Source organism: Photinus pyralis, unplaced genomic scaffold (genome assembly GCF_008802855.1).
Source record: "Photinus pyralis isolate 1611_PpyrPB1 unplaced genomic scaffold, Ppyr1.3 Ppyr1.4_unclustered_Scaffold3577, whole genome shotgun sequence".
In the NCBI taxonomy this organism is placed as follows: domain Eukaryota; kingdom Metazoa; phylum Arthropoda; class Insecta; order Coleoptera; family Lampyridae; genus Photinus; species Photinus pyralis.
In genome coordinates this window covers 11,494-28,659 of record NW_022171424.1, presented here as the reverse complement: position 1 = coordinate 28,659, position 17,166 = coordinate 11,494, and the positions used below count along the sequence as shown (strand labels likewise).

At 36.7% G+C, this 17,166-nt stretch overlaps 1 protein-coding gene across 1 annotated transcript; it reads right to left on the bottom strand.

Moving 5' to 3' along the window:
- Nucleotides 1-437: 437 nt before the first annotated feature.
- On the bottom strand, nt 438-14,407 carry LOC116182105 (INO80 complex subunit D-like; the record flags this gene model as incomplete). The annotated part of the gene is made up of 5 exons (XM_031502606.1): nt 438-869; nt 924-1,121; nt 1,175-1,340; nt 13,768-14,163; nt 14,244-14,407. Coding segments are annotated over 5 exons (1,193 nt in total), but the record flags the coding sequence as incomplete, so codon positions are not given.
- Between the last annotated feature and the right edge of the window lie 2,759 nt (nt 14,408-17,166).

Sequence of the window (17,166 nt, the reverse complement as noted above, 5' to 3'; positions counted from 1 at the left end):
CCTGTCCTGCTGCTCAGCAGCGCTGCTAAGTCGCCCAGTGTGAAGGAGCACTTACGAGTATTTACTTTGAATTTTGCAAGTATAAGCATATGCTTCATTTTATTCATACGGGCCATTGAAAACCTTTTTATCATGATTAAGTCTAGGATGTGACTATAACAGAATTAAAGTAGGTACTTGTTAAAAAACATGGTTAAATATCATATGAATTAAGTTAGTTTTTCCTTTTCCCTAAAGAATTTACTGTAGCGTCACCTGGAATCAACACTACCTACTCGACTCCCACTCTTGAATCATGATACTTGCCATTTGTTAAACTATTGTGAAAGAGAAGCGTTAGTGAAAAGTTGTACTATTATAAACTGTGTTAATTATTTTCGAAATCTTTACAACCATGTCACAAAAACAGTATTACATGAAATTTTACCAGTTCATCATTACTACCGAAACACTTTTTTTATTATTTACACATCTAAAAGAAAATATTCCTAAAACACTTTTTCTGAAACAGTCTTTAACAGTACAAAAAAGAAAATAACTTATAATTTACACTATTATATATATAACACCTTTGTACAATGCTAAAATATAATACAAGTATTAAGATTGCGAATGTGGTTCCACCGAAAGAAATCTTGAGGTTTGTGTTATTATGTTATCTCCACATGAGGAATAACCATTGTGAAAGACGTCAGGAATTTGTACCAAGGATTCTACCAATGTATCTTCTTCTAAAAACGAATCTAACAAGCCACGAGACTGAGTTAGCTTTTCTAACGACTTTACATCATTATCTACTGCCGCCAGCGCTCTCTCCAATTCTTCCGTTTCTTCTCTGGTGGGTTCATCGTATTCTCCGTTACGATCCACTAAATTGAGAATATTATTAATTGACCTTCTATTACACAATCAAGAGTACATACCGGCAAAGAAATCGTTAAACTCATCTGCTTGAATCGTACTTAAAACATTATTAATTTCGCTCTCCTCCAACAGGTTTGAAGCCTGATTCACAAGTACTTGCTCTACAGATACCAACTCCAAACCGTCAGATTCTTGCAACGAAAGTGCATGCTCGACGATATCACCACTAGCAATCTCCGTCCGTTCTTCTGATACCACTGCAGAAAAAAATGCGTTAATTAATTCACCAGTACGAGAATGCAGTGCGTACCAGAATTGGACACCGGTTCTAACTTACATTTGAAGTGAACACCATCTATCGTTTTAAGAGGCCGTTTTTTCTTTTTGTTGCGTTTTTGTGAACGTATCATTGCGGAAGGTTTGACTTTTTTACGTAATTTCTTTGGTTTTGTTTCTTGGAACATCCTATAATTATCCTGTAACAGAAATTTGGTTATTAAAGATTTGGCAAAACAATCTTTGTTTAAAGAAATGCAGATGCAATAACATAATCAATATATTCAGTAGTGATGATTTGCATCGCTAAATTCAAATTTAGTTAGTGCTAACAGCATAGGTAGTGTTACAAGATTATTTTCTTCAGAGGTAAGTTGTGCACCGCAATAGACAACATTAGGGTAGGTAGCAAGATAGTTTTAAGAACATATTTGGTACTTTTTGTACTAAAAAATAAAGTTTGCGTGGGAAAACTAGAATTACAGGTATGTTGTAACCATACATTTTAGAAACAATCAATTTTGACGAAGCGTCATCTGAGCGGGGTGGTAATCTGCAGATAAAAGCGCACAGTCGCCATCTTGGAAGTTATGCTGTCAACTTTTATGTCACGAAGTAGTATTTTATACCTTCCTTCTTACTTTTATACTTAATAGTAATGGGAATTTACTCGAGTGCTGTAGGGACCTATTGAACGCAAAAAAGTTACATTAAAATACTCGAGCGCGTCAGATATTGATAGGTAGTGTCTCTGATATTGGAGGTATGTTAATATGCCAATTTGCATGGCAGGGGAGGCTGTACGGAAGGGTAGAAAACAGAATTTATTCGAGGGCGTCAGATATTCATTGGGGGATGTTAAGTGAACCCACGTTTATTTCTCTTCTTTCTTTCCTTCTCTAAAGTTGTAAGTATCCGACAGCCAACTTTTACATAGTGCTGTTATAGTTTATTTCCTAGAAGATATACTTTTTACCCGTCCTATGCGGAGAAAATGGAAACGTTTTTGAATACCTTTTTAGCGCATTTCAACATGAATTTAAAGAAAATGCACTATGCTGTCTGTCCGTCCCTACAGCCATTTGGTCGCTACTAGTTCTTTTTCTTAAGAGCTATTGTTCTACTTTTTTCGCTATTTGATTCGTTATGGTGTCGAGACTTGCACCAAAAAAGAAATTTTGTCTGTGCCACTTACAAAAAAAGGTTTATCATGTACCATAATTTTACACTTGTGTCGTTTATTAACGATCCTCTGCCCGTCTGACTGTCCGTGTGCAGTTGTCCACGATAACTTTTGCAATTTTTTTATTTGTCAAAATACTTAAATGAAATATTGTATGTAGGTAAATAAAAAATAAATAAAAGTTAAATTAATGCCGAATCAAAAAATTTGTTTTGCAGATGCACAATTCGATTTTTTTTATTTGTGAAGATAATTAAATGAAATTTTGTATGTAGACACCTTGAATAAGGGTAAATCTAATGCTGAATCATAAAATTCGATCTGACTAAAAATTTTTCTTCTTGTAAACTGAAATTCAAATAGAGCATTAAAAATAGATTGCCATGCTCATTTTCTTCTTTGTGGCCAGATTTTTACGACATTGTAACAGAAGTTGAATCTTACAAATGGGAAATGAATGTAAGTGGAAATGCGCAGTTTGTAAATCATTAACGATTACTTTTTTAACTTGTTCAACATAGGTAGGTACCTATCTATGGTAAGTTATTCTTATTATGTATTACTTATTTCACATATTATAATAAGTCTTAGTTCCAGTTATTCTTTAAGAACTTGTGTAATTATGTGAAGAATTTAATAAGCTGTCATACGGTGTAATAATATACAGGGTGTTCTAATCATATTTTTGTTATCTAACAAATGCGATGTTGTTTTGTTTTCTTAACTTAATTTGAAACAAGACTGTATATGATCTAAGAGTTTAGCATTATTCGAGAAAGGAAGTAATAATAGATGGCGCTACAATAATCCAAAATGGTTGGTTTAAACGGGGTTACAAGAGTGTTTACATTGCTTCTAACCTGTTAAATGTGTGTTCCTGTACGCAATAATGATTAGTTTGGCAGATTTAATAATTTATTTAAACGGTGCCCAAAGGTAAAATGTTTACTACACACTTGCATTGTTGGTGTGATTGGTTTTTCCACTCGCGAGTAGGTAAGTATTATATTTTTAATGGGAAAACGATGCATAGATACACCTTTTTCATATGATGTATAACACTGCGGAACGCTACAATAATTTTTACTTTCATTTTTCGTGGGATTTGTGCACTTGGTCATGTTGTTTACCCGGAATACGTTAGTTACAACATTTATCCGCTAACGTCGCCACTATCTCTCCCCCTCTCGAATACTGTGTCCATTTGATGCTTCGTCATGAACACTTTATATGGCAAACTGGAAACACATCATTTACATATGGTGGAAATGTTGACTTTAAACTTAGCACAAGTGCTGCAGACGGGGTTCCACACAACTGCGCCACACTGGCCGGCATTATTTTTAAGGGATAGGGTACCGATTCAAGTTCTATGGCTTTAGTAATATTGGATTCAGGTTCCAGTTGTTTTCCGGTTTTCAAGGGTTCCACCATAAATAAATAAAATTATTATCAAAAAATAAATTATTATTAATTATGACAAATGGAATATGGTAGCCCCCGACAAGATTTTACATTATTATTTTGCAGAAACATAATTTTTTTAGGTTTACTTGGACCTATTTTTTAGCTTGCGCGTTAACCTCCGTCAACTGCTCGCCTTTTTCTACTTTCCGCAGCAGTTTCAACTAAGTATTGCTTTCCTCAGACATTCTTCAATTCACTTACTGTTTTTGATTCATTTTCGGTATTAGTCATTCAACCATATTTTGTCTAGTATTAAGGTAAACTGGTAGAAACTACTGTGACAGCTGCAAATGAAAGTAAGAACTTTTGGTCTACGCTACATTATTTACTCCCCCAAGAGTTTTAAATCTTCCTTAATGTGCTAGACTCAATCAGTTCTTTAAAAAAGTTACACTACTACTTCATTCCTCATGTTATAAAATGTACTAACTCCTCATTGTTACAATCCGGCTTACGAGATCACCCGTTGTCGCTGAATTTTAAAATGACACTCAGTCTGAATAAAAGGAATAATTTTGACTTGGATGAAAAAATAACTGTATTGCTAGCAAAGTCAAATTAATGAAGCCAACATCTACAGCGCCATCACAGGGCAGTTGTGCGTTTTGTGAAACGAAATTTGGCACACGTCAATGTTACGAGATTTAATTTGGGTGTTTTATAGCGATTTTATGTAATTTTGTGTTAGTTAGTTGTGTTCTTTTATATAATTAATTAAAAATGAGACGCTGAAGTTGTTTGGTAAAAAAATGTGATGTAGTTTATAACCTTAAAAACAAGGACATTAAAACAGAAACGGTTCCTTCAATTTTCCCAAATACATCAAATGAAAATGTCGATAGTTTCTCCGACCAAGAACAAGTTGAAGAAATGACAGTAGATGAAAATGTACCTACACACTTTCCCTCATCGTCATGGAATGGTGACGACGCTGCAATAAACATGTACATTTGTTAAATAAAAGTTTATTCCACGATCTATTGATATCATTATCCAAAAATTATATCTACTTCAAATTTATTTATTATATAAATTAATTCATCAGGTATAAAGTTAAACAGTTATCGTATAAATATTTTGTGTGGATATACTTGTCCTTGCAAATTGCATATTTAGCGCCTCAGATTTAGTTCTCATTTTAGTCATACCCAGTGATCGCGCTGCAGATGTTGGCTTCAATTTTTATATTAAATATTATACGACGCTAGCAGTCCAGGTTTAAATGGGCGAAGAATTTTGATTAATGCACGGTTGCCACACTAATTTCTACCAACTTAAGCATTAACTAAACAATATTACCTGACTTTTTTGTCATACGTAAAATGGTCATGGGAAAGATTGCGTTTAACCCTACCCATCTTACATATAACTCTCGCCAGGAAAGATTGCCGATCACAGCACACCTTGTGTCAATTTACAATGTATGTTTTTTTAAAGATGCGAGCGACTTCCGGAATAGGATCCCGGAAGTTGCTCACATCTTTTGAAAAACAGATTGTAGACCGTGATCAGGTCTTCTGTGACCGGCAATCTTTCCTGGCGAGAGGTTTATTATATTTTATCATTAATAAAATGAAATGTTGTTCGTTGGTAAGAGCATCACTTGAGAATGGCTGGACCGATTTGGCTGATTTTTTTTTTAAAGACGGACAACGAACCAGAGAAGGTTTTTGGCCGCTCTATGTCCTGAGACGGAGCTCCGGGGAGCACGAATTTGAAAAAACGGGGCACCCGTAGCGCTACCGTGACGCTCGCACTTCGAGCGCCATCTACGATACTCGGTGGCAGGTTTTCGAACTAAATCGTTTGCTTCGGTCGTCGCGCTTGCCCGACTTGCCCCGCGCTTAGCTGCTTTCCATGGTTCTTTGTATTATTTCAGTTCACTTTAAGTGCTGTGTGTTCGCGTGTGCGTTCCATGGTTCTTTGTCGCGGACAATACGATTACATTGTTTCAGTTTAGTGTAAGTGCTGTGTGTTCGCGTCTTCGCATTGCAATGCCGCCCATAAGACGAAGTAAATTAGGTCGCCGTACTCGCAATGCTGCACATCAAAGCAATTTTCGATCTGCACAAAATGCAGAGCAACGCGAACATCGAAATGAAATTGAACGGAATCGATTATCACGAACACGTTCAACATATACGCAAGAACAGAGAGAAAATTCAAACGAAGATGATATGCTTCGAATGAGACGTTATCGGTCGGTTGAAGCCAATCGCGCTGCAATGTGTATGAAGACAAACATATAGTGCGTTGAATACTTATCGAGCAGCATTCCGTTACAACGCGACAACTGATTACAGTGCAGATCAATCCGTTGCTATCGGATCGATGAGTGTTGTATGTTCACATTGTACAGCATTGAAATACAGACATGAAACCCCTGGATTGTGTTGTGCAAATGGCAAAGTGAAATTGGCGCCATTGGTTCCCCCACCGGAGCCACTGCGCTCATTGGTTTCTGGAAAAGGAACCGAATCCAACCAATTCCTCAGCCACATCCAAAGTTACAACAGTTGCTTCCAAATGACTTCGTTTGGCGCAACAAATATAGTTCGGGACAATTTCATGCCCACTTTTAAGGTATTTCTAACACAATCATCTTTCACAAAATTCGACACTTTTATGTTATGGTTATTCCACAACAACATTATTAATATTAATTACAGATTCAAGGTCAGATATATCATCGAGCAGGTTCGCTATTGCCACCGTCGGATGCAGACTATAAATTCCTGCAGATTTATTTCATGGGTAATTCATCAGAAGAACTAGATACGCGTTGTGCGATTAACAGTTCGGTGAAAAAATCAGTAGTGAAACAATTGCAAACTTTTTTCCATGAACACAATAAACTGGTTAAATTGTTCAAAGCTGCACTGGACCGCATGCCATCTGATGATCACAAAATTGTAATCAGAGCCGACAAGAGGCCTACGAAAGAACACCCAAGACGTCTCAATGTGCCAACTATTGATGAAGTCGCCATTGTCGTCGTTGATGAACATTTTGAATCCCGTGATATCATTCTACACCGGCGAAATGATCAACTGCAGCGTGTGTATGAAACGCACCGGTCATATGATGCTTTGCAATATCCCATCATATTTTGGCAAGGTGAAGACGGCTGTCATTTCTCGATCAAGATGATAAATCCACGTCCAGGTAAATACCAGACCAAATTTTTTTAGTTCATTTTATTGAAGTAAACTTATTGACAGGCGCTGAATCGAACAAAAATATCAGTTCTATGAACTATTATTCATATCGACTGATGGTTCGTGAAGGTGAGGACAATCACATCTTGAAATGCCGGCGTCTATTTCACCAATATGCAGTCGGTATGTATGTCAAAGTTGAAACTGAGCGATTGTTATTCATCAGATTGAACCAGAAAAAAACTCCGCTCTGAAGAGTATATTCATCTTCGAGATGCCATTAGGACTGATGGAAATGCACGAAATGTGGGCCGATTGACGATTCTCCCAGCAACCTACGTCGGGAGTCCGCGACATATGCATGAATATGCTCAAGATGCCATGTCGTATGTTCGCAATTATGGCACAGCAGATTTATTCATCACGTTTACCTGCAATCCCAAGTGGACAGAAATCCAACAGGAGTTGTTTCCTGGCCAATCACCCATCGATGGTCATGACATCACAGCGAGAGTCTTCAAACAGAAATTGAAATCACTGATGGATTTCATTGTGAAGCATTGCGTTTTCGGCGAGACGCGCTGCTGGATGTATTCCGTGGAGTGGCAGAAACGCGGATTGCCACACGCACATATTCTCATTTGGTTGGTTGAAAAGTTAAGATCCAATGAAATCGATGATGTGATATCAGCGGAAATTCCTGATGAACAAGAAGATCCAAGTCTGCATGAAGTTGTTACTAAGAACATGATTCATGGTCCCTGCGGAATATTTAATATCAATGCTCCGTGTATGGTCGACGGAAAATGTTCAAAGCGTTATCCACGCGCATTAGTAGCAGAAACAATTACCGGAAATGATGGTTATCCACTGTATCGTCGTCGATCCACTATGGACAATGGCAGATCAACAACTATTAATGTGAATAAACAGGACATGGAAGTTGATAATCGCTGGATTGTTCCGTATTCGCCGTTACTCTCTAAGACATTCAAAGCGCATATCAATGTCGAATCTTGCCATTCCGTAAAATCCATCAAATACATCTGCAAATATGTGACGAAAGGAAGTGATATGGCTGTGATTGGAGTTAGTACGGAGAATTCCAACGATGAAGTCACACAATATCAACTAGGTCGCTATGTTAGCAGCAACGAAGCAGTTTGGCGCATTTTTTCGTTCGCCATTCACGAAAGACATCCCACTGTTGTTCATTTGGCCGTACATTTGGAAAATGGTCAAAGAGTATACTTCACTGCGGAGAATGCATTACAACGATCTGATCGACCGCCATCTACAACATTGACCAGTTTTTTTGAAATGTGCCAAAATGATCATTTCGCAAGAACGCTGCTATATTCCGAAATGCCAAGATATTATACTTGGAATCAATCGTTAAAGAAATTCCAAAGACGAAAACAAGGAAATCCGGTTCCAGGTTACCCACATGTATTTTCCACCGATGCCTTAGGTCGCATTTATACAATTCATCCAAGCAACGACGAGTGTTTCTATTTGCGTTTACTATTAGTCAACGTTCGTGGCCCAACATCATTTCAACATTTACGAACTGTTAATGGTGTACTGTGTGGCACATACCGAGAAGCCTGTCAACGTTTGTTATTGTTAGAAAATGACATTCATTGGGATTGCACCCTTGCAGATGCTGTGATTTCATCAAATGCTCATCAAGTGCGAACATTGTTTGCGATCTCAACGTGCTTTCCATCAAACCCAATTGATTTGTGGACAAAATACAAAGATAACATGTCTGACGATATTTTACATCGGATGCGTACTACAACATCAAATCTAGAATTGCAACTGAGCGATGAAATTTACAATGAGGTATTGATATTAATTGAGGACATGTGCTTGATGATGTCGAACAAGGTACTAGCGCAATTAGGCATCACAGCGCCCAATCGTCCGATGCACGACGCATTTAATCAGGAGCTGACACGCGAAAGGCAATATGACTACGATGTGTTGATAGAGTCAGTTCGAGCAAATGTTCCGCTATTGAATCAAGAACAGAAATATGCATACGACACTCTTATGAAAGTTGCTAACGATGGGACTGGAGGGATTTTCTTCTTAGACGCTCCTGGTGGAACTGGAAAAACGTTTTTGATCGCGTTGATTTTGGCAACGATTCGCCCCCAGAATGAAATTGCAGTTGCACTTGCTTCATCAGGAATTGCAGCTACGTTGTTGGAAGGCGGTCGAACAGCTCATTCGGCTCTCAAGTTGCCGTTGAATATGCAAATCATTGAAACACCAACGTGCAACCTTTCGAAAAACTGTGCGATGTCCAAAGTATTGCAGCAATGCAAGTTGATCGTTTGGGATGAATGTACAATGGCGCATAAAAAGTCTTTAGAGGCATTAGACCGAACAATGCAAGATCTACGAAACAATCAACACCGGTTTGGTGGAGCGATGATTCTTTTAGCAGGTGATTTTCGTCAAACATTACCGGTGATTCCACGGTCAACGCCAGCCTATGAACTTAATGCATGTTTGAAGTCGTCCGTTTGGTGGAAACACGTCAAGGTTCTCAAATTAAATATGAACATGCGTGTCGTGTTGCAGAACGATCAAGCTGGAGAATTATTTTCAAAACAATTGTTGGACATTGGCAATGGCAACATCCCCGTTGATATTTCGACTGGTTGCATTACATTTCCCGTAAATTTTTGTCAGTTCACCGAGTCGAAGACCGAACTCCAATCCAAAAGGTGTACCCAAACATTGCTCAAAATTACAGAAATCATGATTGGTTGAGTAACCGTGCTATATTGGCTGCCAAAAACATTGATGTCAACGAATTGAACTTCAAAATTCAAAGTGAAATTGCTGGCGAATTGATGACATACAAATCGATAGATTCCATTACTAAGGAAGATGATATCGTCAACTATCCAACCGAATTTTTAAACTCGCTGGAGCTGCCCGGATTGCCGCCTCATAATCTCCAATTAAAAGTCGGATCGATAATCATAATGTTGCGAAATATCAACCAACCACGTCTTTGTAATGGCACCCGTCTTGCGGTGAAGAGACTGATGAACAACATCATCGAAGCAAGAATTCTTCAAGGAAAGTACAAAGGAGAACACGTTTTGATACCTCGCATTCCAATGATTTCGACCGACATGCCATTCGATTTTAAACGCTTGCAGTTTCCGGTGCGTCTTGCATTCACTATGACGATAAACAAGTCACAAGGACAGTCGTTAAGTGTTTGCGGCATTAACCTTGAACATCCACGTCAATTGTATGTTGCCTGTTCCCGCGTCCCGACGCGGAAACCATCAGCTTTATTTGTTTACGCGCCAGACAACAGAACAAAAAATGTCGTGTATCATAAAGCATTGCAATGAAGAAAATTCGGATGTCACAGGAAGTAATGTAGGTTAATTGTGGTTCAGATAAACAGTTAAAAAATATTATTACATCATTATTAACTATAACTATATTAAAAGTGATATTCTTATAAAAGTAGTAATGAAAATGAAAATAATACTTACATGAATAAAATTATATTTCTTACTGTATTACATAATAGATAGGTATACTTAATAATACACTTTAAACATTTTCTACGTTTATATCGTTTTCTGTTGCTACGTCTATTTCGTTTCCCTTATTTTCTGCTCTTCTTCCCTTCGTTCTTTTTCGTCCGCATTGTCGGAATCGGCATATGCTATTTACGATAAGGCGCGATCTATATCATCGTCACACCATAACCATAGGGATTGTGTTGAAGATGTTGAAAATTTTGACGGCGAAATTGACACAATTTCACTTGAAGTGGACTGCGTTCGCTGTTTCTTCAATCTTTCTATTGCTTGCTGTTCTCCACGGTATGGCCGCAAATCTCGCAATACTGCTGTTGACTTCATTTCATACGACGAAATAAATGGTGCTTTGTTGCATTTCGTACACGTTTCTATAAAGAACAATAATATATTGCTATAGGCATATACACATGATATAGTTTGACATACCCAATATAGAATCGAATTCCATCTGCCTACGTGCCCCACAAATACCGCAAAATCGGTCCATATTTCCAATGCACACTAACAAGCAAAGACTAAAACTACGCCAAGGCCAAGTGCACAGCTCAAGTGATATCTGTAGTGTGATTCATTCTCGTATACGTTCGTCTCTCTTTCGGGTTCTGTCGTGCATTGACTGTTGGGTCATCTGAACTCAAACCTACAGAATTGGTATCACAAATTCTGAAGTCCTAACCCCCATTAGTAGGCAAGTCAGCGTTCGGGCAGGACAACGTCTGCCGGGTCAGCTAGTCATTAATAATAATAACCAATAAACCACTAATGTTACATCTAAGTAAAGTTTTTAACGCCAATACCAAATTAAAATATAAAACGGTTTTCCCTCTCACAGAGAGTAACGTGTTTACTCTACATAAGCACCAAAAAATAACGGTACCGATATCCGTTCCCGTTATCATACCTTCCTGAATAACAGTTCCAGTTCCAAGTGAGGGGCTTATAAATGCAATAGGTTCCGGTTCAGGTAGCAGTTCTTTTCGGTACCAGTGTGGCACACCAAAATTGCATTTTTTGAAATGGAACACTCTGTACATTATTCAAGATTTCAATTCTTCTTTCATTTGAAATATACTGTACGTAAATTCAATTGGTTACTATCGATTTGAAAATAAACGTTATTATTTTAAAATTTATTAATAATGAACAAGTGTTGATAATACAATATTTAACCTAATGACATTAAAATACAGATCATAACTAATAAACTAGTTAAAACAAAATTAAAATCCATCAATAAATGACTGGGCAATATATTACTTACGCATACTTATTCAGTGCGCAACACAGTACTGCCTGCGACGCCATTTGGCCTAATCGAGTCCTGCTGTTACGTCGCACCAATAAGCAACCGTGCACATACTAAGAGAACGAATATGCATCGTATGCGAATAGGTCACATGACGTTACACGCGGAAATGTAATTATATTTCCAAGCGCAACTTTAAGGTCTTGTAAATTTTTCATTTGTGAAGGTATTTTAATGATTCTTTCGCATTTTTGTTTCACTTTACTTAAATTTTCATAATTAATTTACAATAAAAAACTGGAAACTTTTCCATTGAATAAAGAACAATACAATGGTTCCAAATAATCATAACAAACTTCGCAAACAGTTCTTTTCAGAACTATAGAATGTTTTCAAAAAAAATTCGTGATCTCATTAATTGTTGGTTGTTTTTTTCAAACAAAAATGTTTATTTTCAAAACTCGATAATCAGGAAACGATCGAATTTAGATACATTGTGCTTGTTACAAATTTTGGTTAAAATTGAGAGAAGAATTGAAATATCAAATCATGTACAGTGTTTCATTTAAAAAAATTCAATTTGGGTGTGCCACACTCTCGGCCACACCTTTATGACCAACCTTGAATAATTATTTATACAAAACTATTGCATAAAACTCTTTTGTTGTCTTCCCCGATAGTAGACCGTTTCCAGATTTATCAGCGGTCCTGTATACAGAATAGAGCAACAAAGGTGGTACCACAACATTAGGAAACATAAGTCGATTGGGTGGAAGAGCAGGAGAGTAACTCATCCGTCCCTGAACTGCATCGTTTACACCTTTTCTTCACTATATGGAATATTTTTTTTCTTTTCTTGTAAATATGGTCTAATTATTATTATTATTAAGAACACAAATTAAACAATGTAACCATATTAACAAAATGTTCTAGTAAACAAATGTGTTAAATTACATAATTATCCCTCATAGAGATTTACAAAGTAATTCATAACCCAAAGTTCCCATGTAAATGAAAGATATATTGGGAATATACAATATAAGCTGTACATATTGTAATCAAGTGTACATACTCATATATACAAGATCACTCATAATACATGGCTTACTTTAAACACAATTGTTTATACCTGGGGCTTGCGTGAAACGACCTTCTCATGAGCTATCAAGCGTTTTGAGTGCATGAATGAGCGGGGCTTAACTTTATATAAATAAAACAGACCGTCTGATCATCCAAATATGAAAAATTAACTCCTTATATTAGTACCAGATTGTTACTTATACATAAAAGTGTGGGTAAATATATGTCCTCTGCCCTAAGTTGCATCAGCAGATTGTTTTTGACAGAATGTAAAATCCCGCTCACTGCTGCATTAAAAAACCTTGGGTTCTTATGAAACCTCCTGGTCAATTCAAAGTAAATCTAGCGTTGCTGCACATATTCATAAAAATAACCATACAGAAGATATTTCTTTAGTTAAGAAAGTTGTAACTGTGAATTAGATAGAACAAACGCTTCCTAATAAATAATGATCAGGGGCCAATTTTGTCATTTAGAACTTGCAAACTTAAACTTTCAGGAGGAATGTGTATAAATAGAATAAGATGTATAGGTACTTTCTAAAACTCAAGTTGTTGGTTAGATGTCGAAAGGTATTTCGCGCGTTTTTAAATTTTATTGTGATCGCTTGATGTTTTTGTTTTAGCTTCTTTACATTGCTTACAAAAGCCATACTTCTAATACATATAATCAACCCCTAAAATTCTTACCTTTCCCTTTACTAACTCTGTATTTTTCTTCAAACTTTTTTTAATTTTTGCTATGTCCAGCTTACAGTTTCTTTTATTGCAATCTCTATATTCGCATATCTTTTATTAATCTCATTTCCATTCTTAAGACAATTATTACCGTTAAGAAAGAAGCGAAAGAAATTATGTAAAAGAAATGAAAAATGTTGAGAAAATTACTTAAAAGAATAAAACTTACCCTTTTCCTTGCGTGTTCTGTACATAATGGAAGTTCATGAGTGATATCCAAAACTGGAACGGAGCATTGCGTATTATCGGCAAACTTAGCTGTACAGTAATTGAAGAGAACTTGATCAGAATTACTCATGATATGCAGCGTGCAATACTTTGAACAGGGCAACGCCTGTCGACAACATTTATCAACACAACAGTAACGCGGCGACACTAATTTATTATATCCCAAATTCGTATGACACACTTGGTGTGAACTACATGTCCGCCTATTCGACAAATTGTCAACGTGAAGATCCCACCTTCCCAGATTACTCCGTAAAATTTGTTTCAAGTGCCTTTGCAGTTCGTACCTTGTAATTTCTAAGCGTTCTTCACGTGATTTGTCTTCTAATTTTAATCGCTGTAACAATAATTTATTATTGTTGTTGAATTATCAGATTGAAGAAATTCGTAAATAAGAGAAATGAAAAAATACATTACCTCTAAACTACTACTGAACCACTGTTGTTGGTAATGATTATAGCAAGCATCGCCACCACCTATCCGTTGTAATGACTCGTGGTAAGTACTGGCATTATGCTTCAATCGATGTTTTGAAGAAGATTTTAAACTATTTATTTTATTATCAATTTTTTTACTTAAACCTGCAAACAAATTGATACATAAGCAAGTAGGTACTGTAAAATGGACAATTAACTTATACATATTGTATGGTGTAACTTTCTAGTATTTAGTCTATACTATACTAGGGTTGCCATCTCAAAACTCTACCAACTAGGACAGGAAGCGTGAAAACCCAGGATTTAGGGATTATAAACCCAGACATATCAACTGAATTTGATAAAAAATATTTTCTAAAGAAATAAAACAAACAATTAATTTTTCTAAATAAAACAAGGCGTACTCCATCATGAAACAAAATCTTCTTTAACTGTTAGGAATCAGCAACGGCTTATCTTTTTAAATTCTTTAAATGAAGCAATAATATACTTTTTTTAACAAAATAAAATAAAAGTTATAAGAAGCTAATAACAGTAATTTTTAAATGAAACAAAAATTTGGTCTTTTAGTAAAATAAAATGTTTAGGAAACTATTTACTTTTCAGGTCTTCGGTATTTATCCGTCTCCAATAGCGTTTAGAATATCTTTCTTACTTAAAAGAAATTTATAAAAATCTACACAATTATAATCTTTGAAATTGTACTTTATTTATATCACTGACGAGACTGTGTTGAGATATTTGAAAATTCCTGCTTTCCTTAACCCCTTGATTTAGTTTTAATTATTGTAAAATTAGGTAGTAATGTAGTCATTACTGTCTCGTCAGTGATAAAAATAAAGTACAATTTCAAAGATTATAATTGTGTAGATTTTTATAAATTTCTTTTAAGTAAGGAAGATATTCTAAACGCTATTGGAAATTCGGATAAATACCGAAGACCTGAAAAGTAAATAGTTCCCTAAACATTTTATATGAGTTGTTTTTAGTTGCCATGAATAGTTAGTTGTAGTAACACAAAAATCGCTTATTGAATCTACAGGGTGATTCCTATAGTACCTGCCACCGTTTGGGAGCGTATAGGGGGTGCCTAGGGGAGTATTTTGATATAGGACACTTGGGGTCGGAAATCTAAAATAAGGGCGCCAGAACCAAATTTATCTTCTGGAATTTCACGCCTGTATGTAGGCAACCCAACCGACCGACGTTTCGCGCGGAGCGATGCAGAGCGAGTTAGCGCGAGGAAGCGACATGGGAGGGAAGGAGGGAAAACGACAGTCAAAAGCAATAACGTTTACAAGTGTTCAACGTGGCCACCGTTGTTCTCAATGCACTTCCTACATCTAGCCAACTATTATTATACTATTGCCATAGTGTTTATTCACTTGATACGCGTCGTTGCAGACGGGATTTCGTGGGTTTAAACAAAATTCTGATCAAGTGTCAGCCACACATCGCCGCCTGAGATCGCTCCGTGTGCACCGCCGGCCGGTTGGGTTGCCTACCTACAGGCGCGAAATTCCAGAAGGTAAATTTGGCTCTGGCACCCTTATTTTAGATTTCCGACCCCAAGTGTCCTATATCAAAATACTCCCCTACGCACCACCTACACGCTCCCAAACGGTGGCAGGTACTATAGGAATCACCCTGTATTTCATTTTGGTCATTACTTTTTCCATATTTTTGCTCACTTGTATTCATTAAAGTGTTTTCTACTTTATTTGACTTTCGCTTTTTAAAAGAACTCCAAAAGACTGTTTCAATATTCAATACATTCCTTTATTTTGTCCACTGTTGTGCCACTAGTGAAAATATTCTTTCAGCGTTGTCATTATGAGCAGGAATGCAAAAAGTAGTGCAATTTTCAATAACTCCGAGTACCTACCTATAAATAAGCATTAGGTGTTTTAAAAAATTGTTACCAAAGCTGATTTGCGCTTGAAAGCTTATCTTGTTGGCTTAAATTTTGACAGAAAGATTTTTAATTCACCCACTCAGTACCTCAAAACCCGGACTACCATTGAAAACCAGTCCGGACGCTCCCCGGACGCCCCCTACACTAGGACAAATCCGGGGAAATCTGGACGGATGGCAACCCTATACTATACTAACAAAACAGTGGAGACTTTAACCAACATGTGGCTTGTGGAAGACATAGGTATGTTTTATTCATCTAAACTAATTTAGAATCTCATCTACATTCACGTACCAACAAACCATTAAATATTTGAACTAGAAAAATATTTTTATCATAGAGGGTTGTGCTTTTATTTTCGGCTTAATGAAAAGCAATAAAGATTTACAGAGTGTGTTCAAAAAGTAATGCATTTATTTTTTTTAAAGTCATTTATTGAACAGATTTGCACACACTTAAAATTCTTCAAAATACTGTCCTTGGGGCCTCTACACTTTTTCCGGTGAATTTGCCATGACCGGTACGTGCCCTGGAGAAGTACAGGGTTCGGCAATGAAACGGGAAGATTTCGTAAATAATTTTATTATCGAAAAAATATTTTTTTTGTAATTAGTAATACCATACTGGGAAATAAAAGAGTAGCCATTTGATATACAATGTTAAAAAACATTATTTTTTGAAAATTACATCTGTCAAATGGCCTCCGTTGACACGTATGCATTCATGGAGTCGAGCCTGGAAGTTCTCGACGCGTTGCACTAAAAAAATCTCCTCGCCATTTTGGTAATAAGCCTTAATTGCGTAACCGCGATGCTCCCCCGTCCAACGCTCCATTGTAGACTAAATGGCAAGCCACTCGGGTCCCGACAGGTCTGTGACTGTCCTCCCTACCACTTCACCGCCCGCTGCAAGCCCCACCCCAAATCTTCTGGTTTCATTGCCGGACCCTGTACTTGTACTAGGGGGAAACAACTTTGAATTTTTGATG